This window comes from Anoplolepis gracilipes, chromosome 2 (genome assembly GCF_047496725.1).
Source record: "Anoplolepis gracilipes chromosome 2, ASM4749672v1, whole genome shotgun sequence".
Lineage (NCBI taxonomy): Eukaryota > Metazoa > Arthropoda > Insecta > Hymenoptera > Formicidae > Anoplolepis > Anoplolepis gracilipes.
Genome location: NC_132971.1, coordinates 8,633,903 through 8,652,145, shown reverse-complemented (window position 1 = coordinate 8,652,145; position 18,243 = coordinate 8,633,903). Strand labels below are relative to the sequence as shown.

At 31.1% G+C, this 18,243-nt stretch overlaps 4 protein-coding genes across 8 annotated transcripts; 1 reads left to right on the top strand and 3 right to left on the bottom strand.

Annotated features, from left to right (window-relative positions):
- Positions 1–917: 917 nt before the first annotated feature.
- Rpn10 (regulatory particle non-ATPase 10) lies at positions 918–3,054 on the bottom strand. Its single transcript, XM_072910816.1, has 6 exons — positions 2,953–3,054; positions 2,553–2,693; positions 2,353–2,464; positions 1,904–2,278; positions 1,531–1,816; positions 918–1,455 (listed from the first exon to the last, which is right to left on the bottom strand). Exons 1-6 carry the CDS (start codon positions 2,976–2,978, stop codon positions 1,250–1,252), a joined length of 1,146 nt encoding a protein of 381 aa, XP_072766917.1. The 5' UTR covers positions 2,979–3,054; the 3' UTR covers positions 918–1,249.
- Positions 3,055–3,649: 595 nt separating this feature from the next.
- LOC140676117 (uncharacterized) lies at positions 3,650–6,178 on the bottom strand. 4 transcript variants are annotated; one of them, XM_072910818.1, is made up of 3 exons: positions 5,982–6,178; positions 4,714–5,033; positions 3,650–4,634 (listed from the first exon to the last, which is right to left on the bottom strand). In XM_072910818.1, the coding sequence occupies exons 2-3, from the start codon at positions 4,861–4,863 to the stop codon at positions 3,711–3,713; spliced, it is 1,074 nt and encodes a 357-aa protein (XP_072766919.1). In that variant the 5' UTR covers positions 4,864–5,033; positions 5,982–6,178; the 3' UTR covers positions 3,650–3,710. The 4 variants fall into 4 exon arrangements, with proteins under 4 accessions (XP_072766919.1, XP_072766922.1, XP_072766923.1 ...); XM_072910821.1 differs by having other exon boundaries at positions 4,714–5,022; XM_072910822.1 differs by lacking the exon at positions 5,982–6,178 and adding an exon at positions 5,738–5,973 and having other exon boundaries at positions 4,714–5,022.
- A 2,451-nt stretch (positions 6,179–8,629) lies between these two features.
- LOC140676119 (protein FMC1 homolog) lies at positions 8,630–10,253 on the top strand. Of its 2 annotated transcripts, none has more exons than XM_072910824.1 (3): positions 8,630–8,811; positions 8,914–9,610; positions 9,695–9,835. In XM_072910824.1, the coding sequence occupies exons 1-2, from the start codon at positions 8,645–8,647 to the stop codon at positions 9,590–9,592; spliced, it is 846 nt and encodes a 281-aa protein (XP_072766925.1). In that variant the 5' UTR covers positions 8,630–8,644; the 3' UTR covers positions 9,593–9,610; positions 9,695–9,835. The 2 variants fall into 2 exon arrangements, with proteins under 2 accessions (XP_072766925.1, XP_072766926.1); XM_072910825.1 differs by having other exon boundaries at positions 8,675–8,811; positions 9,426–9,610; positions 9,695–10,253.
- LOC140676113 (short/branched chain specific acyl-CoA dehydrogenase, mitochondrial) lies at positions 10,171–15,677 on the bottom strand. The gene is made up of 9 exons (XM_072910815.1): positions 15,427–15,677; positions 13,962–14,076; positions 13,743–13,843; positions 11,810–12,016; positions 11,510–11,680; positions 11,258–11,383; positions 10,923–11,105; positions 10,698–10,833; positions 10,171–10,622 (listed from the first exon to the last, which is right to left on the bottom strand). The coding sequence occupies exons 1-9, from the start codon at positions 15,460–15,462 to the stop codon at positions 10,447–10,449; spliced, it is 1,251 nt and encodes a 416-aa protein (XP_072766916.1). The 5' UTR covers positions 15,463–15,677; the 3' UTR covers positions 10,171–10,446.
- Positions 15,678–18,243: the final 2,566 nt, after the last annotated feature.

The window sequence follows — 18,243 nt, the reverse complement described above, 5'->3', positions numbered from 1 at the left end:
TCTGCATGTGCATGGTCTGCCGTTAAGAGGACACCGAATCAACAAGGTGAATTTTCATGAACTAAAATTAAAATAAAAAAAGAGTTATATTTCATAAGAATTCCTAATATTTTTTATTTTATACATATTTTTCAAAATGTTATGAACGATTTAAAGTTTTAATCGCCATATACATTATTGGATGTCAGTTTAAAGAGAGACAGAGAGAGAGAGGTAACAGGTGTTTGTACGTATATATGTATACATACATCATATACAGTATCAGTATAGTATATGTATATATACAGAAATATATACAGTCGGACCTGTTATCCTACGACCCTCTTATGCTACGAAACCTCTTATCCTACGACAAAAAATCCTCTCATGCTACGACCGCGAAAGGGGAATTATACCCCCACTCTCAAATTTTTGTCGTAGGATCAGAGGTTTAAGGGGAAGATTCCGGACCGAAAATGTCGTAGGATGAGGCCCGACTGTGTGTATATATATATATCACATTATATAAATATTAATATAATAATAAATATAAATATAAAAAATAATATATATAAATAATATATTATAATATTAATATTATAATATATATATTTTTTTTTTTTTTTTTTTTTTTTTTATGTATATTATTTTTTATATTTATTTATATTTATTATTATATTAATATTTATTTATATAATGTGATATATATATATATATCACATTATATAAATAAATATTAATATAATAATAAATATAAATAAATATAAACAATAATATATATAAAAATAATATATTATATTAATATTGTAATATATTGATATTATATTAATATTATTAAATTATTATTAATACATATTATATACATATATATACTATACTGCTCTCTTGTATGAATGATAAATGAATATTTGGAGATAATTTTACAATTGTTTGAAAAATTTATTTATGGCCCAAGGATATGTAAATTAATAATTTACTCAAGAGAGTGAAATTCTTAAAAATATGTATTTAAATAATACAATATATCGCATTTTGAATCAGTGAACGATCCAATTAACTGCAGTTCAAAATCTCATCTCAAATTATTAAAAAATGCACGTATAATATTGCCAACTAAAAGTTAGGCAGTTTCAATAAATTGATAATATATATAATTGATAATATATTTCATAAGCAAGACAGAGATTAGCTACAATATTATACATAATAATGAAAAATTTTAAATTTAGCCACAAATGTAAATGTAACTGAACTAAGAAAGAGAACCCATTTATTTCTTCTCTTTATCTTTCTCCTTCTCTTTTTCCTTGTCTTTATTTTGTTGTAACGATCCAACTGCTTGGCGAACAGCTTCAGATTGTGGATCCACACCTGGTAAATTCTCCAAAACTGATTGCAGAAAAGCAGGATCGGACATGACAGCTGCATAATCTTCTTCTACATCCATTGCTTCTTCCTTTTGCGATTCTAGTTCTTCTACACATAGTGATAATAGAAGTGAGTGATCTAATAATAACTATTAATATATTAATTCATCTATCAAAAACCTACGTTGATCTTGCATGGACATTTGCATAGCAAAAGCGATTTGTTCTTCTTCTGTCATATTAGTGAAATCTGGTATATTGCCTCTGGAAGGAGCAGTGTCATCAGTAGCGACGGTCGAATCTTCTCCTCCTTCAAGAGACATGGCAAGGGCACGTTTTAGCATAGCCTCCTCAGTGGGAGCTTCTTTTATAGTTTCTGGTTGATTATTCGTGGCAGTCTCATTCGCTTGTGCGCGACGCGCTTCGTCTTCTTGCCGTTGCCGTTGTTCCTCCATAGAAACACGTAAAGCCTAAAAAGAAAAAATTATAGTTTATAAAATCATCATTATTTTTGCAGAAAACACTAATAAAACTAATAAATATTTTTATTCACTGACCAACGCAAGTTCGGGATCCTCGTTTGGATCGACACCAAATTCAAATGCAGCACTACCCATACCAGCTGCACCCATTCCATCTTCACCCTGGATTATAGGAGAAGAGATCAGGGCGTCTGATAGGTGTGGTCCCGGTGGAACAGTGACGAGATGACTTCCAGTGCCATCTTTGCCATTCAATGCATTCACGAAGGCTGTCAGTACTTCATTATTGATACTCTCTTCACCGAAACTTATAACATCGACATTCACTTTTTCCTTTTTCAAACGTTTGGCTAATTTTACCAATTCCTTCTCATCAATGTCTATTGGACTTCCAATAAATGCAACAATACGCATTTTATGGTTTTTGCCTTGTCGATGTTTCAATGCTAACTATAAATTTTATAATTTTTAATATACATTTGACAGACATACTTGTAAAGTCAAGTCAAATAAATTATATTTACATGGGCAATCCTAATCCCTGTGATGAGACATAATTTTCCATTTGGTTGAACCTGATGAAGCTTAGACAGTATTCTGCCGACATCGCTTGTGAGCGTTGCTAGTACTTCAACGCTAAAAAGATAAAAAGATTTATGTTTAACGTATGATAAATTTATTTGTATCCACAATATTGACACTACATATGACTCTTACAACTTACTTAGCAAGAGTTATGAGCCCAACGTTGTTCTCAGGATTCGAACGAGTCTTGGAATGACATACCAAGTTGACAGCATCTTGCTGAGCTTGCAACCGAGTAGGGACGAAATCTCCGTTTCGCATATAATCGCTGTTATCAACGCTATAAATGTTGAAATTAGTCAGTTTAGTATCGTTTCAAAATTACTTGAAAGCAAATATTTCAAAGGTTCATGAATAAGATTGTCAACGTCATTGTCATCACGCTAACCTCAAAATTTTAGTACAATCAATTCTGTACATGAATGTAGAATTAAATCAATGTTAAGATGTTCCACTTATAGGGTAACCGATTTCATAAATTCAATAGCAATATCGCCAGAAGCAATGGAAAAAATTAGAAAATAAAATGAAAGGCTTACCATATCATCGTACTTTCCAGCACCATGTTGGATGGATCGTTCGTTGACGTTAACTACTCTATTCGACGCGAGACGGCGCGGTGATTTAATCCAATTTTCATCAACTCACGTTTCGCGTTGTGCGCATGCGTATGTAATTTAAAGAGCGATAGTTCGTATTAGAGAGCCTGTAACACAGACTTCTTATAACTAAACTGCTAAATACATAACACCGAAAAGTATGTACAAAACTTATGTGTATGCGTCATCATTAGTAGGATGACAATCACGCTGATTGGTTGAATTTAAAGTAATGTCACTCACACACGAGTTTTCTATAGTAGCCATATTATATATCTATCCCCTCCTTTTCTCTATCCTACTAATGTTGTACATATTTTTCGGGGTCACTTTTTAGGTCTAATATACAAGTTAGCAGTCTAGTTATAGTATAGAAGTCTATGCGCCGCACTCATCTACAAGCTCTCTAGTTCGTATTACATTTAATTTTTATGTCATATTAAATAGCAACGATTATATAATCAACAGCTTTAAATTCCTTTTTTCTCTCTTTCTATTTTTTTTTTTTTTTTTTTGAGATTATATTTACTATATTTAATTTGTATGTCATACTTAAATAGCAATGATTATAATCATCAACAGCTTTAAATTCCTTTTTTCTCTCTTTCTCTTTTTTTTTGAGATTATTTATTAATTTAAAGTTTTCAAATGTACAAATCATTTGACACGTATAAAAAGGTAACGATATACAATTCTCTCTACGTAGAATATGGCTTAATTATGAGATTCGAGAAGACGCAGGTAGGTGATGGGGGCGGCGAGGACGGCGGTAACGAGCTGTCATCGTCGTTCAAAGCGAGCGTCGAATATCTTGGAGCTTCGCTGGAGAAGACAGCTTGCTCGTAAGTCGGTGGCAAATCTTCTCGCGCGGCGGCCGACAATGCGTGCAATTTCCTCGCCTGCTTCCTCTCGTCCAGGATACGTAATATAATCACGATCGGCCCTACCAGCAACATGATCGCTCCGATCGCTACCATAATGACCGCCGTTGCCGCCCCGCTGTTGTGAGAGAATTTTATCCTGCTGGTTTTCTGGAGACTATCATTCATTACTTGATGGCCGATGTTTTCGCGAGTGAAGAATTTCAGTTCACGCGATGATACGTTTTCCACGGAATTGAGATCCTTTCCTTTATTCGCATTTTCCCGATTTCCCTCCTCCTTCGATTCCGAAACGGATCGCGTGACGTTCTCTTCCACATGGTTTTTTTTCGAAATTTTATTGTCGAGGATGTGTTCCCTGTCGCGAGTTGTCCTCGAGATTTTGCTCGACGCGCTTTTACTTTCGGGATGATCGATACGATTTACTTCCGTTAAATGATTTCCTACTCGCAATTTTTGTCCATCAGTCGTCGAATTTCCAAAAGGATTTGACCGGAATAGCGTGGATCGTGACTCTTCTTCGTCCGAAGTGATTTCAAACTCATTTCTAATTACATTCAATCCACGGTAGTTTCTATCATTTCGTACAGACGATTCTGGATCTATCCGAATTATTATCTTCTCATTCTGATCGATCAATTGTTGCTGAGCGGATACAGCTAAGGCGACATCGTATTCATTTTCGACGCGTTTTATAGACGTGATGGTGGATTCGATAGACAAACTGATCGATGAATTTGTCTGTGAAAAAAAAATAAATATATTCTGTATAATAATTTTATTTACATGCTTAACAATTTTATTCAAATTTTGTAATTACCTCGATAATGTGACCAGGTTCCAGGATTCTCTTTTGCAAGGTACTGACGCCTTTTTGAAGAAGGATGATACCGACGGCGTTCCAAACGACCAGATGTAATATAATGATTATTCTTGAGGCCCATCTGTTTGTTCTCAAAGTGAGGGACATACCGGCAACATCACATTGACGATTAGTTGGAAGTCAAGGCGTGACATACACCTTTCACACACCTGCTGCTCCTTCCTCCATGGTAGCTAAGCGATATTTTCGTCATTATATTTTCATCGCTCTCAGATCTCACTGTAGGTGGTGAGTGACATAATGTATCTATAATGTATCTATAATGTAATGAGATGTTGAAAGGATACCGTGTCTAACAATTTCAATAATCATATTAAAATTAAATATACATTAGTTTTATATATCTTACTTTAGAACTAAATATATATGTTATTTCTTGCTTCTGATATAAATAATTATCAAATTATAATCTATAAATTATTCAAGAAAAATTTGTCATTTTATATAATTATAAAATAAAATTTAAAATACTATAAAAATAGATATGCATTTTGCGAAATAAATATCATAATTGCATTATTTTATTCTTGGATAATGCTTTTTATTCGATTTAATATTTATTAATTTTATTACAGATGCAAAATTGATAGAGTATAATTTTTATCGTCCGAACTAATCGGGGGACAAAATGTTCGGATAATCAATTTTTCCAGTACGATTATATTTTAAAGTGAAGGAAATTTATTTATTAATAGATATATATTCTGTGTTGAATGGAAATTATATTATATTAATTTTACAATTTTGATTTTATTTTATCAGTATTTTTTACGCTGTTAGCTTACATATGTTTTTAACTCTGTTTTAATATAAAGATGTATAGTATAGAGATAGTTTTCTTTTTTTTATACTTTATACACATATATTATATTTAGATCTTCTTAATGGTATATACATATATATGATGTATATACATATATATACGTGTAAATTCCTACTTGCGTAATACGCTGTGACATACGTTTATTTTGTTTCCAGATACTGTTCAAATAATCGAGCGCTCATTTGATTAAACAATGTTTGGATTTCGGATAACAGATAGAGATTCGATGGTATTTGGTTTATGTATAACACGTGTAGATAATTATTTCAGATATCGGAGAGGCACTCTAATTTATGTATTAAAACACATTAAGTAATCTTTGAGTCACTAAGTATGACGGCAAAACATTTCGAGAGAGATATAGAATTTTTTAACATTATACCATATAGCAATTCACACGGTTGCACGGCATGAACAGTCGTCCTAAGCGCAGCACGATTACGACTTATTTGCCCAGTTATACGCGACGGGTCGCAGAGAGCAATAGCGAATGACTCATTTCCACTACCTTGCACCATCCCGTTATCCCGTAACGCTTTATACATACAAAACATGACGACCCTGAAAATTGATGTCTCGTTACTAACAAGCATACTGCGGTAATATCGTTATACAACATATTAGTGTTCGCATTGCATATCCGAAATAATGCGCATTTACTTGTCTAGAAAAATAAGTTGCACGGTCGATCGGTTATGTCGCGTTACAAATTTACGTAGCAAAAAAATTACTGTTATTTAAATTTCTGCTTATATGTATATTTTGTATGTATACAGTCGCAAAGAGATATTCATGAAATAATATGTGCGTTAGATAGAATAGTGGTGAGATGCGATAATAAATGCGAAAATAATATTATTGTTCTAATTTTTTAAAATATTAGATTTTCTAATTTTTAAAGCGGTCTATATTATAAAAGAAAATAAGATTCAAATACAATCGCAAAGTAGTTTTTGCCTTTGAAGTATAGGCTGCTAGTTACTATGTTCAAGTTGATTGTCAAATAAGAGCGCCATCAGTGATCGAAAACTATAAATTAGATACAATTTATGCTTGTGATTTAAAGGAGATAATAGGTATAAATTCCAAATAAAATGAAATATCCCAGTTTATTGTAGCTTTTACAATTAATTACTATAATAGTTATAGCTGTTTCAATTATATTACAAAAGTTAATAATTAATATAAACATTAATAATAATAATAATAATGAGTTTATAAAATTATTATTTACATTATGTAATGTGTACATATATAGCTTTGAATTAAAGAATTTGAAAAAGAATAAAAAGAATTTGTAATAGAATAGCATAATAATGAATAATACAAAAAATATTAAATAATATAAAAAAATTTGAAAAAAATGTAGTTGATGATGATTTGTATTTCGCGCGCAAAATGCGAGTGACCAAGGTTACGTTCCAAAACGTTCTTTCCGAGGAAAATTTTGCTCAATATAATATAGTATACGTTACGTGTACTATATATTTCGAGTAAAATTTTTTTCAAAGAGGACGTTTTGCGCTCTGATCTCTCATTGATTTGACCCGCTATACGTTAGATGGTACCACTATCTGCGATTGCCGGGAGAGATGGTTGAGCTCCGTAAAGTTAGCCTATCTACTTTGATTTTTTTATAATTAAAATTAATTAATCGTTTGGTGGTCGTTTGGTGGTTTAATTATTAGCATGTACATAAAGTACGTCTTGAAAAAGAACGCTTAGATAGGAGTACTATGTGGAAGTTTCAATGTAAAATCTTAATTCAACCTATGTCCAAATTCTTACACCATATTTATAATTTTTTATTCATAATCTTACAAAATAAATACTGAATGCATCGATGCACGATTTGTTGAGCCATTTGCCTAACAGCGCTTCAGTCAAATAGCATTTGCTTAGGAAAATAGCATTGAAATTTCCACACAGTGTATTGTCAACCTTGGTAGTTTCTACGTTCTCAAGTTTTGTTATATTTTTTTATGGGAACGGGGCGAAGCCCGTTCCCCTATGCACTCCCATCTAAGCATGTACTTTGTAATGCATATACAATTCCACATGGGTTTGCAACTTGCATAGCAACATAAAAAGGATTTATTAAAATTAAAAAGGATTTATTTAAAATTTTGTGTAAGTTACTAAAACGCATGCACGCGTGACCACAGCACACGTCCATATCACTATACGTCGCTCGAATGACAGGTTTCATAGCCTCAAAAGTGATCATCTTAAAAAATTTATATCTTGCTTCGCGTGGCAGAGCGACGATTTTTTCTACCAGATTCGTTCGTTTCGAGCCAAAATCTATTACTAAAAAAATTTTCAATAAATCGGTGAGGAGGACCGCTCATCTTTACATTTACCGAAAAGCAGAAAGCAGACAAGCAAAAGCTAATCAAAACTCGCGTTGGTGGTAAGTTTATTAACACCAAGTTTATTATCTAGTAAACTTACTACCAACGCGAGTTTTGATTGGCTTTTGCTTGTCTGTTTTCTGCTTTTCTGCCAAAGTGTGAATCAGCCTTAAAAAAATTTGGAATCGTGATAATCTAATAATTAACCATCAAACGTTTTAATTAGACTACCAATCATCACCAAACGATTTTCTATCATGTAAGACCAATTTGAACAAAATTGGATAATAAATAATGTATTGGTCCGGCTAATTTTACAGTCATTCTCGTTATTTTACCGCACATAATTCTTTTCATTTATCGGATAAACTATGGACCACCAAACGTTGTAAAGAATTTATTCGTGACCACGTAACGATTCTGCATCGAATAAGCTTTTATTTAACTCGATTGGACGAAAAATAATGTTCGGCTAACTTTACATCAAAATTTTAATTATTTAATTTAAAAAAAAACGATTAACCACCAAACGTTTTAATTGGACTACCAATCACCACCAAACAACCACCAAACGATTAATTAATTTTAATTATAAAAAAATCAAAGTAGTTCGGCTAACTTTACGGAACTCAACCATCTCTCCCGGCAATCGCAGATAGTGGTACCATCTAACGTAGAGCGGATCGAATCAATGAGAGATCAGAGCGCCATGCTCAGTCCAATCATGTCGGAGACAAATGATTTTGTACTCGTGACTCGTCGAAGAAGGCATCGAGCAAAGAAAAATTTGTGCGGAGACGTGACGACTCAGAGGGTGGCTACTCAGAACTGCGAGGTCGATCGCGAACTTCTCCTTCGGTAAGCCGTGTCTCGTTCAGGTTCGCTAGTCACCTAAGTCTCTGACCCCTTCAACTGCTAAAATTAACCCCTAATCGCAATACGTTTTACGGCGATTTTCAGCACGTTAGGCAACACGCTAATTGAGGTCAGAGATACATCGTTTACCAAGTTTGTTCTTAGCCAGCTGACGGAGTCTCTGATCGTTCTAGAGTCTAACGATATTTCCGAGATAGTCTGCTACGGGTTAGGACGATTCTCACAGCATAGATCACCGAAATGTCAGTTGGCGCTTCTGCTGTGCTTGAAAGCGCGATACGCAAACGCTTGCGTGCACGTGTACGACCCGGCGTTTTGTCCCGAGGAAGTGCAAGTTTTGCGTGCTCTGGGTCTAGAGATTATAGAGACGAACGAGGAGGGCAAGCGTATTGTCTACCGAAATAAAACTACCCTCGTATACATGCCGCATTGCTCGCGGCAGCTGACCAATAATTTTCTCTACGCGAACTGGGGAGATGGATTAAGCAATTGCATTCTCCTCGCTAATAGTTTCTCGGGGATAGTTGACAATAGCTTGCACAGGGATGTACTGAATGTGGCAAGTTATATATTGCGCATTCGACCTTATGTTACAGAAATTCAATTGGAAAATTCCTTCACATACGAGGAAGTTTTCAACGACCTTAGCATTCATATCTTTACCAAACAAGATTTGCTTAAAGTTCCGGCAGATTTCTGGAACTCTAGAGACGAGCCACAATATTTAGCGGACGACGTGGAATTCATTGCAGCTGCACGGTGATAGATAATATTCGACATTGTAATTATTTTCTTTGGTCCCCGTATGTCGATTTATAGCATAGATTCTTGTCGTTGTACGACTAATAGCTTAATTTACTTTTAGAATACAGCGACAATGAATAACAATATCGAAATTGTTCGTTCTCTCGCGCGAGAACTACGCCGAGTCTCGCAGAGTAAAAGTATGAAAGATAATGTAATGTTACAATATATCATGGAACAAGCGCATGCTCATAAAGAGACGTCTCAAGTTTTGTGTAAAGCGAGAGAAGAATTGAAGAATTTAGCAGAGACATATCTTTGTTATTTGAAATCTCAAAAAACATGTAAAGATATTCATAAACAATACGCTGGTAAAGGTGAACGTAGTATAAAAGAAACTGCAGATCTTGTAGGTTTTAAATTACCTCATGATCCAAAATAAAATGGATAGAAATAGAAATGTGTAAAATATTATTAGTGATACAAGTATTTTTTCACCTAGTCCATTTGTCTGTCTATTACATTTGTACAGATAATTTATAAATGAAATTTTAATTAAAGATTATTATACTAAATCTGAATTTATTTTATGCAACATTTCTCTCTTTTATATATCTCTTTTATTTCTAAAAATATAAAATTGTACATATTATTGTAATAAATATATAGGTATTTCTTTTAATATTTGGAATTATAATAGGTACACACATTAGAACATTGGGCATGTCTCATGTTGAATGATAAGAGGAATCAAGTTATAATATAATATAAAAATATATTCTTAAAATGAAAAAATAATACATGTGTGCTTTATGTTGAAAATGACAATTATATGATGCAATCTATATTAAACATATCTATACTGATTAGTGTTTAGGAATATTGCTTACGTATACATTTTGCAATCGTAGATAACTGCATATTACTCGTGCCTTCGTAAATAGTGCCAATTTTCGAGTCTCTGAAGTATTTCTCTTGTGGAAAGTCCGTAGTAAATCCAACCCCTCCCATAAAGTCTATGCACTTTGCGGTGACACGTAACGCAGTTTCTGTGTAACACATCATGTATTATTCTTTTGTTCATACTTGAATTTATAAAAAAACAATTTGAGCAAATTACGTACCAGATGCGACTAATTTGGCCATAGCTGCTTCCTTCATAACATCTTTTTTAGCATCTACCATTCTAGCCGCGTTATAAACGAGCAACCTGGCGCACTCAAGCTCGGTTGCAACTTGAGCTATTTGATGTTGCATCGACTAAACAGATTTTCACATCGGGAATAGATTATCTTTTATTATCAGATAACGATTTAACACAAAATAATAAACGGATTTTTATATCTTACCTGGAATGAAAAAACATCACGTCCAAATTGCTTTCTTTCCAACGTGTACGGTATAGTCGCGTCTAGGCAGCCTTGTGCTATACCAATCATTTGCGCTCCAATTCCAATTCTCCCCTCATTGAGAAATCCAGCAGCATATTTATATCCATGTCCAAATTCGCCTAAGATATGACTCTCAGGTACCTAAGAATAAAAAAAGATTTAAATAATATTAATTATGATAAAATAAGTAAATTATTTATTTTATGTGTTTATATTTGGTAAAGCAATATCTCTATATATTTACACACATGTGTATATGCAAAGAGCTTTATTTTTTTATCTCTGATACATACTCTAACGTTGTCGAAATGGATCATGCAAGTGCCGGATGCCTTAATGCCTAATTTTTCTTCGGGTTTTGCAACTGTTAAACCAGGCGTATCGCGGTCCACGAAGAAAGTTGTGATGCCGCGGTATCCCTATTTTAATTAAAAGAATATTATATTGAATTAAGAATACTATATTGTATTAATTGATTTTTTCTGATTTTTTAAATAACATATTTTTATGTTTTTTTATCGAGTACATAAGGATGAGTTACTAACCGCGGAAGGATTTGCATTAGCAAAGACCAAAAAAACTCCCGCGATATCCGAATTCGAAATCCACATTTTCGTTCCATTGATGATATAATCAGAACTATCTTTTTTTGCTTCGGTCTTCAGTGAAAAAGCGTCCGATCCTGAACCAGGTTCCGTGAGACAAAAACTCCCAGCCTAAAAGGGACATGTATACTTTATTTTATTTCTTTAGATCTACACATAATAAAAAAAGAGAGAGAGAGAGAGAGGGAGACAATAATGTATTTTTTCATAACATAAATGTGTATCGATGTAACAACTTACGTAGTTTTGTGCTAATTTAGGCAAATAAGTTTGTTTTTGATCTTCGGATGCGACTTTAATTATCAGCGAATTTACTAATGTGTTGTGGATGTCAACCAAGGCAGCTACAGATCCATCGACTTTAGCAACTTCTTCGACGGTCAAAATGGTACTCATAAAATTGCAACCTGCGCCGCCATAATCAGTTGGAATTTCTAGACCCATTATCTGAAATTGATAAAGTTTCAGATATCAAAAAGTTATAGTATATATCTCTTTATTTTATTATATAGTGTATACTAGAGTGTTAAAAAGTATGCAAAATAAGGGATAAAAAGATTAGTATTATATAATATAGTATTATATAGTATTATATAATATAAAACTGGTATATAATCTTATTATTAGATATTTTATGAAATTCTATAGAATTAATTTTTCTCTTAGCGAGAGAGCAACGAGTAAACAATTTTCAAGATTTATTTTGTCCAGTATACTATTTACATATGATTAATTATTATCCTTATGTTGACTACATTGTGAAACAAATGTAATTAACATGTATATTGTAAAAAATGTAAAAAGATATATTTATCTATTATTATTATAATTTTATCATGAAATCTCTGTGTATTGTTACGAACTGCGTAAGGACAAAAAGAAAGAAAATATTTTTTCTCATTACAAGCTGCATAAAGTTATTTTTTATCTCGCCTTGTATACATATGTACAAATATTATGTAAAAATATCTTCACACGATATACGTGTGCAGGTAATAAAAATAAAAAATGATTTGTCCTTACGCAGTTTTTAATAAAAAATATATATTCTTTTCTTTATCTTTTTTAATTTTGTTAATTTATTAGTGTATTAAATATCATTTTACGCGATAATGGATCAAATATTCGTGGGGCATTCGACATTATCATATTTATGCAATAAATCTCGCAATCGCGACCACATAAACACAATTTTTATTTTGATTGCTTGAATATCTTTTCTTATCGAAACATGCAATATGTGGCTATTAAAAATTAATAGATTCTACGAAATCTATCAGCATATATATATATATATATATATATATATATATATATATATATATCTTACAAGATTAAATTGTGTCAGTATATTTTATAGGTAAAAATAAAGAAAAAAGATATTAACATACATTTAATTTTTATTAAAAGATGAATTATGTAAAATAATGCACGAGAGAAAAAGAGATATTTTTTTATTTCAAAATATCCATTTGGCAATGCAAGATATTGTCGAGAAATTAATTTGTTACTATATGACTTTCGTTTTGATTTTGGTTACATAACATTGTTAGTGAATATTATATTATGTCTTTCTTAATATATATATATATATGTAGGTCTTGTTTATTGATGATTAAGAAATTGTCTTCCGCCAAGTGCTTTTGATACAAGGCGGCAAGACCGGCTGTGTACATAAGCTACGTTGATCACTTTCAATGACTTTAATATACCCTTTTTTATCACCTTTATCTTTTAGTCTTTCACCACAATACATTACATTCTATTTTTTATTTGAATACGGATGAATAATGCGATGTATTTTATTTTGTTTTTTTTTTTTTTTTTTTGTGTATTTAAAAAGGCAAAAGTTCTTTTTTCTTTAATTACATTATTATATTTGTTAATTGTATATTATTATATTGAGTATTATAACTCATAAATGCATAAGTAATATGATTTATGAACGTATAAACGTACATAAGAACATTTATAAGTCATGTCTCTTATAGACGTATAGATAAATATGATTCAAATAATAGATTTGATAGAAATATTGTCAACCTCTCTGTAATCTTAATTATAACTGATATAAATTGGTCGATAAAAAATATGAAAAAACATTCTCTATACACATATTCAATTTAAAAGTCTAATTCAATCCAACATCTAAATAATTATTGAAAGGACTTACGCCATTCTCGAATAATATTTTCAGAACGTAATCATCTATTTTCCCCTCCTTTTCCATTTTCCGCACATGTGGAGCAATTTCCTCTTTAGCCAGTTTAGCGACTAACAAATAAAAATATGATATTTATGATTAATGATGTTGCAATAAACTTTTACAAATCAACTAGGTTGTTTATCGTCTTGCAGTAAAACTTTGATAATAAAAGATTAATATTCTTACCAGTTTCTTTCATCATTACTTCATCGTCCGTAAATTGCGTCAAAGGAGCTGGGCAGTGATCGAGTCTTGACGTACATAAATGTATTCCTCGTGTTTGCGTCAATTTTTTCGGTATCTATAAAATTATATTTAGATACTTAGTTTTCTAGTACATACAAAACATGTTATTAAAAAATACTTATTTCCAGTTTCTTTTTCTCTGTTCCTCTCGTGCTGAAAAATGTACTAATAAACATGTGCGTGCGTGCATGCAGAAAATTGATACATCTGGTCTGTCAATTCTCGTAATCGGATTATTTAATCTTGGAAGTAGACTTAACATTGCACAGACAGTAGAAATAATATTGCACAGACATTCATTGGATACATTATATGAGTATTTTCAGGACAACAGCAAAAGGTAAAACTGATAATATATACTGATAGTAAAAATAAAAAAATGTTATGACTAATAAAATTATCAGTTAGTTTAGTAAAATATGGTATTGTAAACGTTCATTTATATATATTGAATATGTTCAAGGCTAGTAAAAACAGTAAAATATAGTAAAATAAATGTAAATAATTTATATAAAATAATTGAAATTAATATTCTAATAGGTGGAATTAATGTTAGAATCTTTCTCTCGATATATGCACATGATCTGGAAAACTTTTGCAAAAATCGTTGAAAATATTGTTTTATTAGTGTTTTATAAGTGTTTTTGTGTAAACACAATTTTAATGAATTATTTTATTAGAATAAATTAACATTTTTATTACATATATATATTTTTTTTAGTGTTGGAAAAATATTTACTATAAATCTTTTAAGAACAATATGCGTACATATTATAATATATATAAGTAAAATAAATAACAAAATCAGATAGAATTAAATTAATTTATATTTAAATTTACTTGTGCATCAGTAAATTGTGTTTGTCATTATTTTTTCGTTGAAAATATTACGTACAAGCGAATATAATTGATAGATTTCCCATAGAAAGTAAAATAACAAGAGATAACAAAAAGTATTAATTTATATAGATTTATATAGATAAGCCAATAAAATAGATAAGAAAGTTAGTAGATTTAGAGAGATAAGTAAAGTATATATGATAGAGTGCATATATCTCTCTAAATTTATATAAAAAATAAATATTAAATATTTTACAAAAAGAAAAGTTTAATCCATTTTTTATTTAGAACTAATAAACAGCTAGTTCAATTGTCGAATTTATAAATTATTTAAGTGCAGCACAGCACATATGGAAACAGATTTTACTATTGCATTTCAAATTGGAATCATTTTGGATTCAATTTTCAAAAATTAAAAAAAAAAATTACCGTTACTTGCTTGACTATTGTAGCAAACGATGTATGACGATTTGCGAAAAAACATTTTACAAAAAGTTGTATGTATATAAAAGTTTGATAAAGGATAATGAAAAGAAGAGAAGAAAAAGGGATTATATTTACATACTTCACGGAAGATTGACCTGAGTACCGATACGTTCATGTTGATGTGGTCTCCTTTGGATTGTTTGTGGGAAGAATAGGCCCGACGATGCTGGCAGTCCGCAGGCTAAGCTAGCACTGACTAGGCCCATTTGGTGCGGATCGGCTTTTGTTCCTCCGTCCCGATCGACAGAAGTCGATCCGGATTGTGCTTTCGCGGGCGTACAAAACAGGTTGTTGCGTAATGACGAAGAACTAAGAAGTTAATCACATGAGGCCAGCTCCAGTTCCCTGTCACTCTTCTTGGAGTATTTGCTTCGTCATTCTCTTTCTGCTTTATTATATCTGCGTTTGGTGACAATTGATTTTTATCGATTTTATCCTGTTTGCGTCTTCTTATCAATTTTTCCAATACATACAAATATATTCAACAAAAAGAGAAAGAATCTTCTAATTTACATCAGACACGGATAAAATTTTTCTTTTACTTGATAAACTTTTCTTTTTTATGAAAATTATTATGAAACTTTGTTATCACAATGATTGCTTCATCTATTGACCATGGCTTAACAGTTCTGCCTACAAAATTTTTCTGTCTAAAGTTTAGATGATATATTGATAATGTAGATTATCAATTGATTAATTATCAGTAAAGAATCAATCGATAAATAATTTTTGAAACCATTTGTACTGTTTTTATTAAGCGATATGTTTATGTATCTAATCTACTAGACTTATCGAAATAATTGTTATATACTTGTTTTTTATCTATGCGTAAATTTAATGGATTTTTAATGGATTTTCCTGTGCGAAAATAGAATTCATCATTGTATGACGTATATAGATAACATACGAATAATAAACGAGGTATATCAGGGCTTAGGAAGTACGTAAACTTAAATATAAATAAAATCAAATTTAAAAAACTAAACAGACGGCCCAGTAAACGCTAGATATTCCTGAAATATTTATAAAATCCAAAATTAACATCTCAAGAATCTTCCAAAACATTCCGGAATATTTAAAGAATGTACAGAGAATGTTCAAATAAGCACAAAATGTTCTAATTTTTTATTATTTTGTATACTGTTTTATTTAATTTTTTTATTTCATTTTTTATGTTCCATACATATATGAAAATTTACACTGAATGTTCCTTACACATACAGGTAATGTTCATAGAATATTCTGAATATTTCACAATTATTTGAACGTTCTATGAACATTTTTCTACTATTCCAGGATATACCCCTATCAGCACATATGTTCAAAAGATGTTTATAGGAGATTCAAAGATAGAATGTTCAAAGATATTTAATATCCTGTGAATCTCTTATGGACATCTTTTAAACATGTGTGCTGATAGGGTCAGAACTTTTGGAATACGAATGGAATATTTCAGGAATATCTAGCGTTTACTGGGGTTTTATATTGGTTATATTGGTTTTATTTCTACTTGTGACTTGTAATTTTTTTGTACATTTATAATCTGTTTTTTTATATTTTTAATAATTTTTATAAATTTATAACGTTTTAAATTTCGTGTCCGTTTAGTTTTTTAAATTTGACTTTATTTACTTATTTATCTTCAAGTTTGTGCGTATTCTTAAGCCCTTGTTATTATTATATTTGGAGTCTTCTATTTATATTTATCCGAATAATGTTTGAGTATATTAACTGTATCAATATCTATCAATTTAAGGCGGATCTTAAAAATGAAGAAAGATAGAAGTTGGATTGATTTTACATCATATATATCTGCACTTCTGAAATATATGACATATAAAAATAATAAATTTTATAGTGTTATACATATACATATATGTATAGTGTTTCTAAAAAAATATATATATATGTGAGTGCATATTTATATTATTCGATACTTTATTAGACAATTTGATAATCAGCACGATCATTTAGATAAATTATATGCAAACATAAAAAGTGGGTTTTTACAAAATGTAACCGAAATCATTTTAAAATTTTTGTTCATATAATCATATTATTGTTATTGTTATTGTTATTGTTTGATAAATGTAATAATCGCGCGCGTATATATGTATGTATATACATACATACATACATACCTATCATTCCAACTGAAAACAATTTTTGGATATCGGTTCTTCTACATCGATTAATTAGATAAAGGAATCGATTTCGATCGACGATCTCTGGCGACAGATTATTTAGCGTTTCCAATTGAAACAGGTTTATGGCTGATTTCATCAACGCTGGTTAAGGATCATTTTGATAAAATTATAATTAAATCATTTTCCTTTTTCTGTATAAGAACAGAAATCTATAAGAAGGAAAAGGAAAGCGAATTAATCGTAGTTCGGGCGAAATGGCCTTAACTTTAATCTCGGTCTACACTGCATCTTTATTTTTTTCAGATAAGTATAAAGAGAAAGAGACGAAGATATATAATTTGAACCAAGGTTAAAGTTATTCGACGTTGGTGGAATCTGCCTTTAATCGCCACGGGAGCGAATAATGACGTCATTGCACTGACGTCTCTGCCAATAAAAGACTTGATTTCATAGAGAAATAGTGAGTAATTAATTCGGGTTAGATTAAAATCCTTTCAATCGAAAATGCTATATGATGCGACAATTATCATTCAAATTAGAAAAATCACTCTCTTGAGTATCTTTATATATCTTCTTTTATCTACCTCTGCATCGAGGAAAGACAAAATGATAGAGAAAATAAAGTGATGTCCAAGATAAATATCGAAAAAGAAATACTAGAAACGTTGGCTATCCTGTTCCGTGAATGTGGACAATCGACGATAGGTGGCGATAACTGTCGAGATCGCTGACGTTTACTTGGACGGCCA

What these genes read in the sequence shown, in the direction of transcription:
- Rpn10 (XM_072910816.1), bottom strand. Translation starts at nt 2,978, where the DNA reads ATGGTGCTGGAAAGTACGATGATATG. An exon ending in CAGGGATTAGGATTGCCCAT is followed by an intron (nt 2,279 to 2,352) that starts GTAAATATAATT and finishes TAAAATTTATAG; the next exon opens with TTAGCATTGAAACATCGACA. An exon ending in AGGATCCCGAACTTGCGTTG is followed by an intron (nt 1,817 to 1,903) that starts GTCAGTGAATAA and finishes TTTTCTTTTTAG; the next exon opens with GCTTTACGTGTTTCTATGGA.
- LOC140676117 (XM_072910818.1), bottom strand. Translation starts at nt 4,863, where the DNA reads ATGTCCCTCACTTTGAGAACAAACAGATGGGCCTCAAGAATAATCATT. An exon ending in AACCTGGTCACATTATCGAG is followed by an intron (nt 4,635 to 4,713) that starts GTAATTACAAAA and finishes TTTTTTTCACAG; the next exon opens with ACAAATTCATCGATCAGTTT.
- LOC140676119 (XM_072910824.1), top strand. Translation starts at nt 8,645, where the DNA reads ATGAGAGATCAGAGCGCCATGCTCAGTCCAATCATGTCGGAGACAAAT. An exon ending in GATCGCGAACTTCTCCTTCG is followed by an intron (nt 8,812 to 8,913) that starts GTAAGCCGTGTC and finishes GGCGATTTTCAG; the next exon opens with CACGTTAGGCAACACGCTAA.
- LOC140676113 (XM_072910815.1), bottom strand. Translation starts at nt 15,462, where the DNA reads ATGAACGTATCGGTACTCAGGTCAATCTTCCGTGAA. An exon ending in CTAATGCAAATCCTTCCGCG is followed by an intron (nt 11,384 to 11,509) that starts GTTAGTAACTCA and finishes TAATTAAAATAG; the next exon opens with GGATACCGCGGCATCACAAC. An exon ending in TCCATTTCGACAACGTTAGA is followed by an intron (nt 11,106 to 11,257) that starts GTATGTATCAGA and finishes TTTTATTCTTAG; the next exon opens with GTACCTGAGAGTCATATCTT.